The sequence below is a fragment of the Anneissia japonica genome, unplaced genomic scaffold (genome assembly GCF_011630105.1).
Source record: "Anneissia japonica isolate Jap-2015-1 unplaced genomic scaffold, ASM1163010v1 scaffold3888_len366471_cov172, whole genome shotgun sequence".
NCBI classification, from domain to species: Eukaryota; Metazoa; Echinodermata; class Crinoidea; order Comatulida; family Comatulidae; genus Anneissia; species Anneissia japonica.
The window spans coordinates 311,185-317,869 of record NW_022687727.1 but is presented as its reverse complement, the minus strand read 5'-3'; the positions used below and the strand labels follow the sequence as shown (position 1 = coordinate 317,869).

Here is a 6,685-nt window from a genome sequence, read left to right as displayed (position 1 = left end):
TCTTTTTTATTTATTTCCAGCGAGCAACGTCAGTTGGTAAAATTGCAGCTAGGAAAATAACCGAAGAAGTAATATCGGATGTATATCAAAAAACAATTGACAGATTTTCTGAAAGTTACAAGGACGGTTTGCTTGCGATGTTAAATCGTTACGAACAGGCATTATCGGATGGATATAGTCTTGCAGTTATAATTCCTGTATGGACCATTGTGCAAATGCTAGGAGGCGCTTTGTTCGTGTTATGTTGTTTTTGTAGCATGTATGTATGTAAGCGAATATATTCCTGATGACGGGTGTGCCACATTGCTGCATTCATTTCCTTGGAGTTATTGTCACTAGCCTTGAGATATATTTTTGGATATGCAATCAGAACGACGCATCGATACTCATTAATTTGCTGCTTTTCAAAAGCGCAAAAAAAATTGGAATAATATCAACACAGAATGTATGTGGATTTGTATTTATTCTTGGTAGGATATTAACAAATGGGCATTGTGTACGACGGAGTTTCGGTTGTAATCAAGTACGATTAATGTCAAACATCAACTCTAATTAGCAGAGATAATCCGAGATCCTCTGAAATATGAATATCGTTCATGTAATATTTTGTTTACACGACTAACAGGGATCTATGCAACTGATGCTGCAATCGCAGCTCACCCTTAAGGTGAGGCCTACATATCTCAACATGCCTTGATATACTGCTAACACCAGCCCTGAAGAGTTCCATGGACAACCGTTTGAGTACGATGGTCTCTCAGAATAATTGCAGGTTGGTCTGTTGTAATGGAGATGCGCACGCGCGTCAAAATGGAGAGCACAATCAGCCGTTTCAATCGAATTTGAATTCATTGACCTCAATAGTGTAACGATAGTAAATGTGAAATTTGAAAATGTCGGGCTCAATTACACACAGAATTATTAACCTAATCCTTTCTGTATTTGCCCTTCCACGATCAGGAATGTATGCCGTGAGAAGGAAGATCGAATTTATGTTTACCATTGCATGAGGTACTCTGTTTTATCGGAGTATAATAGTGATGAACAGAAAAACAACCCATACCGGTATGTCGTTCGATGAGAGGACGCCGTTAGACAAAGATTGACAAAACTAGAATATTCCTCTCGGTTTACATAATTAAAGGAGAATATTTTGCGACAACATTTCAGTAGTATCTCTACGATTGAAAATTCACAAAACCATACGTCTTGCGATTTAACACCTCATCGTTTTATAAGCCAAATGTCAGTACTACAACAACGGAACGATCACGTGATTTAGGGATAGGCCTATGGGTAATGGGAAAAAGTTGTTTTAACTTTCCTTATGAGGATGTACATGAATTCCGGGCGAATATTAACTGGACCATCACTTATGAAATCTATGGTGACATGAAAGTAGGCCTATATGATTTATTTTTAGTCTGTATAAGCTATTCTATTTCTCAGCAATTAGGCCTAATCCAGTTTAATTATTTTGGTGTTAGTTTACGATGAGTTTGACTTACATAATATGTTACTTTTTAAGAAAACTTTCATAATGGACAATAATTATATATCTAGGCCTACACAAATTAATACAGTTCACCTATTTCTGCCTTTGGATACGGCCATAATTGTAATTGAATAAATGTTTTACATTTAGTGAATTACTTGGGCCAATAATTAGGACTGAACAAAAAGCTGATTGTCTCCTCTATAAAGTGTTTATATAAGCAATGAAACAATACTGTACAACATCACATTCCAAGAAGTACAACATGATTTTTTGTTGTCATGCCCTGTATTAGACTAAAAAATGTTCTTATCGTTCTTTCATAACAGAAGAAACGTGTGGGTTACTTTAATTTATGAATTTTATGTTTTCGAGCATATTTAGTATCAATCTATTAATCTCCCACATAGTATCATGCTCTATATGGGTTTGTGGATGCAACAGTTGAAAAAAGTTTTTTTTTTTTTTAAAGGATCTGAGCTTATGAATCTGCAATTAATAGTTCTAATACAAAACAAAAGTAGTGTGGCACTGTTGACTATCACACTCTAATATTAAATGGCCATTTTTGAAAAAATGTAGCAGCTTTATACAAAATACAAGATTTCTTTATTGTCATCAACAAACACGAAGCTGCGAACTACGCTGTCTTCAGACATGCAGCAATGATACCGGTAGTATAAAATAATCAATATAAAAATACACGGAGAAGCTCTACCGAAACAGAAACAGGCCTAATTATAACCACTTGGGTCTTATTTTGACATTGAGAAAGTCAAACGTAAACGTAGTATACTAAACGAAAAGAGAGCATCCAGTGCCGAGTCTTTAACTGGGCCTACAATCAGCCTCGTTAACTATTCATTTTTGGTCTCCACAATCGAAAGTCAAACCAGCCGATATTGTACTGATAGCCTACTGATAACAAAATTATCCGTCCTAGGCGTGAGTCAGGTCAGTGTTCGTGTGTGATTATTGATTTTACAATTATTGTTTTAATTATTTTTGGAAAATAATTCTTGAAGATATTTTATTCTCAGACTTAACATAATTTTGATATTTCATCAAATCGCATTTCGGTGGTTAGCTCCTCCGGTACTATATTAGGCACGCGTTATTAATGGCATTTGACGACCGATCGGACCGATAATTTAATGTCGTCGCAGTGTTTTCAAGTTGTTTGTGCGTTGCCAAATACTATCTTCTAGTGATAATTGTAGCCGCGGTGTTCATTGAATCATCGGCTCCAAATTTTCAACACAAAACTACCACATGTACACGAAAGAGAAACAACAGTATTACATAAATATCTAAATTAGCCAAAATAGATAGGAAATAAAAACTCGGAAAGATTGTGTCAAGTGATTTTTTTTTAAATATTAAGAATGAGCCTTAAAGCATATGTTTTCTTTAATATTCAATGACTGTTTGCTTGTATAGCGCATTTAATATTGATGAAAACCGACGAAAATAAATGTATCTTTACAAAATACATGATTAAATATATCAGAAATAACCTTAAAACGATAGGCCTAATGCAGAAGAGAGTATGTCCAGATCAGAATCAGAAAATAGCGGTCGTGACAAAAGTCAATGTAACAAAACATGTATGTAAATGATCTATGGATTCAAAATTAAATAGAAAAAAACCTCTGGACACACCGAAAGTGCTCCTTAACTAAAATGTGACACACAGATTGTTATACATTTTCATAAGTTTTCAAGATATTGCAGCCGATTCTACCAAATTGATCAGTTTCGGTTAGAATCGGTTGATATTAGTGTCTTCGCAAATTTAGTCTTATTGACGCGCTCAGCAATTTAATTTTGAAGGTACCCGGAGGCAGCGATATTTTTTGTGATCTACCGGTAATAATCAATGTTGTAATTCCAAAAATCTGGAAAAGTATATATAAACCGACTTCTCATATTGAATAATATACCAATTGTTTCTTAGACTCATATCCGTTTAAATAGCAATGTATATACTGTATTCGGTTTTGGGCTGAGCCATTGCCCTACAAAGTTTGTAAATTAATAGCTTCACTAGTTAATTATAATGGGGTTTTTTTTTAATCATGATTCATCAGTTATAAAATCTTCGTGTAAACATATTCAAACATTTCTGGTTTTCTTTTCTACTAATTAAAAAAAAAGAATATTAAAAACATACCACTATAAGTTTTTGGCTTTAAAAAATTCACCAAGCATAAACATTATTGAATTGTTTACTTTTTTAGCATTAACAAAGGTATTTTAAATCAAATTCAATCAAATTTCTGAAACTGCGTCTTGTGTGTGACTTAAAGCCTAAGTTATAACATCATACTATGTAAACAATCAAACTATTTTACTATTTCATTCCAATGGTAGGCAATATGCTTATAATGAAGTTATCGCATACCAAGCTGAAACAATCGATTGCTTTCAAGATTATGAAGTTTATTTAATCAAGAACATGTCATATAGGACGAGCGCATCTACCTTACTCAAAAGTAATAATGGACATTTTATATATTTCATGTTTCTAGTACAGAGAAAGCAATAGAAAAACTTAAAAAATGGAGTTGGCAAATGATATAAATCAGGTAGAAGAAGGATATGATTACTGTACAGCTTTGGGCCTCGCTGTTTTCCTGTAAGTTTCGAGATCATAATCTGTTCAAATAAGAATGGTGGATAATAGTGAAGGTATTGTGGGCAAATGATGGTGTGGTAAGATCAGGCATAGAGGTCCAGATCTAGTAATTAAAATATCTAACCCACTTTTTGTAAAAATAATTTTTTTTTAAAGAGAATATATATTTCCTCAATCGGGATTTGTACCTAAATACTCCTGTTACAGTTGTGAAGCTCTCCACCTGAGTATAAGGCCAAGCTGATCCTTGGATTTTCCAATTAATATTGGCACACATTTCATTACATGTACCGTACTATCATGTTGCAACAACACTGAACAGAGAGATGTGCTTATTATTTTAAAAGATAACAAACGACATACATCCATCATGCTAATAAAATTTTAAAACATACATAAAAAGTATGGTTACAGCAAACTTCATTGATTGTCTTTCTGTAATAACTTTATGAGGTTTTGAATTCGGACGTCAGTATTGGATCATTTTGGCTGGTTCTAGGTTGGCATTAGCATCGTTGCTAAGTAGGAGTTTGTCGGTCAATCATTTAATGTCAATCTGTCATTTCGACAGTGATGATCGATTTGTTTAGTCGTAGTGTAATAAAAATATATTTTTTTCCAGCAGCATCGTCCTAAAGAATACTGGTTTGATCATTTGAACAGTACGGACAATTCCATGACTTGTGGTCCGCCGTAGTCCTACTTCGGTAGCACTTAAGAAATAGAGTCTGCATGATTGAAAATTATTGAACTACGAGAAACTTATAGCTTTGGTTATTAGTCACGAATTTGTCAGTTAATAAGCTCACTATTATTTATCCAGTCGGTAATAAGATGCAGTACGTCTGGTCGGGATGTTGCAATGTTAGTCCAGCTTTGTTGCTTTACATTTCATTTCAGAAGAAAAATATCTTGGAATCGCTAATTGAAGTTCGATCTAGTTTTTACCGTCGATTTCACTAAATTTAGTTAAGTTGACATTTAGTCTTCATAGCCTATAGTTGACCTTTATTCTCCGTAGCCCATGGTTGACCTTTAATCTCCATAGCCTATGGTTTACCTTTAGTCTTCACATCCGATGGTTGACCTTTAGTTTAGTTTATGACCATAAATGAACACATTTTATGTTATTATATAGAACGTTATTTAAAATGTCTTAATTAAAGTAGCATTTTAATTTGTCATTCTTTTCACAAAGACTAAAAATTTCGGATTGCCCTTTTGATAGATTGTTAGCTTTAATTTATTTAGCCTCACTGTCACCTCAAACATCTTGGTGATATAAATGAAAGTAATATGTATAAACTAAAGAAACTCACGATAAATTTTGGACGAAGCCTTCAATCACACTGGATCCTCGTCGGCGTCCATTATGCTATGATGGGTGGGTTTTTCTTCATGGTCAAAGCATAGTGGGCACCGAAGAGGAATGCCCAGTGGGACAGAAAGGATTTATCCAAAAGGAAAGTTTATTTAGTTTATACATATATTTTGAATTGCATTTATATCTACTAGATGTTTTCAGTGTCTAGTTAGCTTTGTGAAATTCTGCCATAAACACATTTTCTCATGTTATAACATGCATACATATTAAGGTTTTTAAGATAGATAACAGCTAATTTAAGCAAATGGCGATGAATTAATTAAAATTCAGAAAGTTATAGACATTGTAACCTACGTAGGCCTAGTCCAAATTGACACTAAAAACCTCAATGAAATTACATGACATTATGGAAGACGTTGACGATATAGGACAGTGATATTGATATTGATGATGATAATAATGATGATGAGAATGCCATGATGATATGATGCAGGCGATAATAATGGTAATATTGTTGATGATGATTATGCTGATGAAGAGGTTGAATGAAATTTTAAAACGAAAATCAAAATTTAATAACAATGAAAATTCAGGCGTTCGTAATTAGATTCTGCATTGCTTTCCGAGACAATGTATTATTAGGCATTATTACTTCAGTTTTTATCGTAATATAGGCCTATTCCACATAGTAATATAAACTAGCAATTAAAATATGCGAGATCAACTATGAACATAGATGACAAGAGATTATGTGTGTGGCATCGTTAACCTTAAATAATGTCTTAGAAGTTGACATGCGATAACGTACAATGGACCTATCGGCTAAGCCTCGCCCCTTGGATAATCTGGTAAGGTCCCACAAAAAATGGCAGTGTAAAGACATACAAAAAAACATGTGTGTTTGTGAGACGCGTATTCCTTGATCTGTTCTGATCAGTTTTTTAAGTCTCGTTGACTCCGAAATGGTCCATGGTCCCAGGGACGATGTACCAGCGTTCTGTTCGTATAATCAGCACGTAATTATCACGAACTGCATTGAGAATACGGAGATTTGTAAATTCATCAATCTTCTTGCGATATACTCCAGTCATCCTGCTTATTTCTGGCTGGTTACGTTAAGTTTGATGTACGAATGGCATCAATCTCCAGTAGAACTGATCATATACTGTACCTATTCTCGCTATCGTACTTTTTTACTACATTGTCATATCGTCTCCATATCATTTTT

General features: G+C 34.0%; 1 protein-coding gene across 5 annotated transcripts in view; it reads left to right on the top strand.

Annotated features, from left to right (window-relative positions):
- The window catches only part of LOC117120821, a 32,556-nt gene extending 30,252 nt beyond the window's left edge, over positions 1-2,304 (top strand). For all 5 annotated transcript variants that reach the window (XM_033265902.1, XM_033265910.1, XM_033265926.1 and 2 more), the window contains one exon: positions 21-2,304. In XM_033265902.1, coding sequence (XP_033121793.1) covers positions 21-287 — 267 coding nt within the window. In that variant the 3' untranslated portion in view covers positions 288-2,304. The remainder of the gene's footprint in view (positions 1-20) is intronic.
- The last annotated feature ends 4,381 nt before the right edge of the window (positions 2,305-6,685 follow it).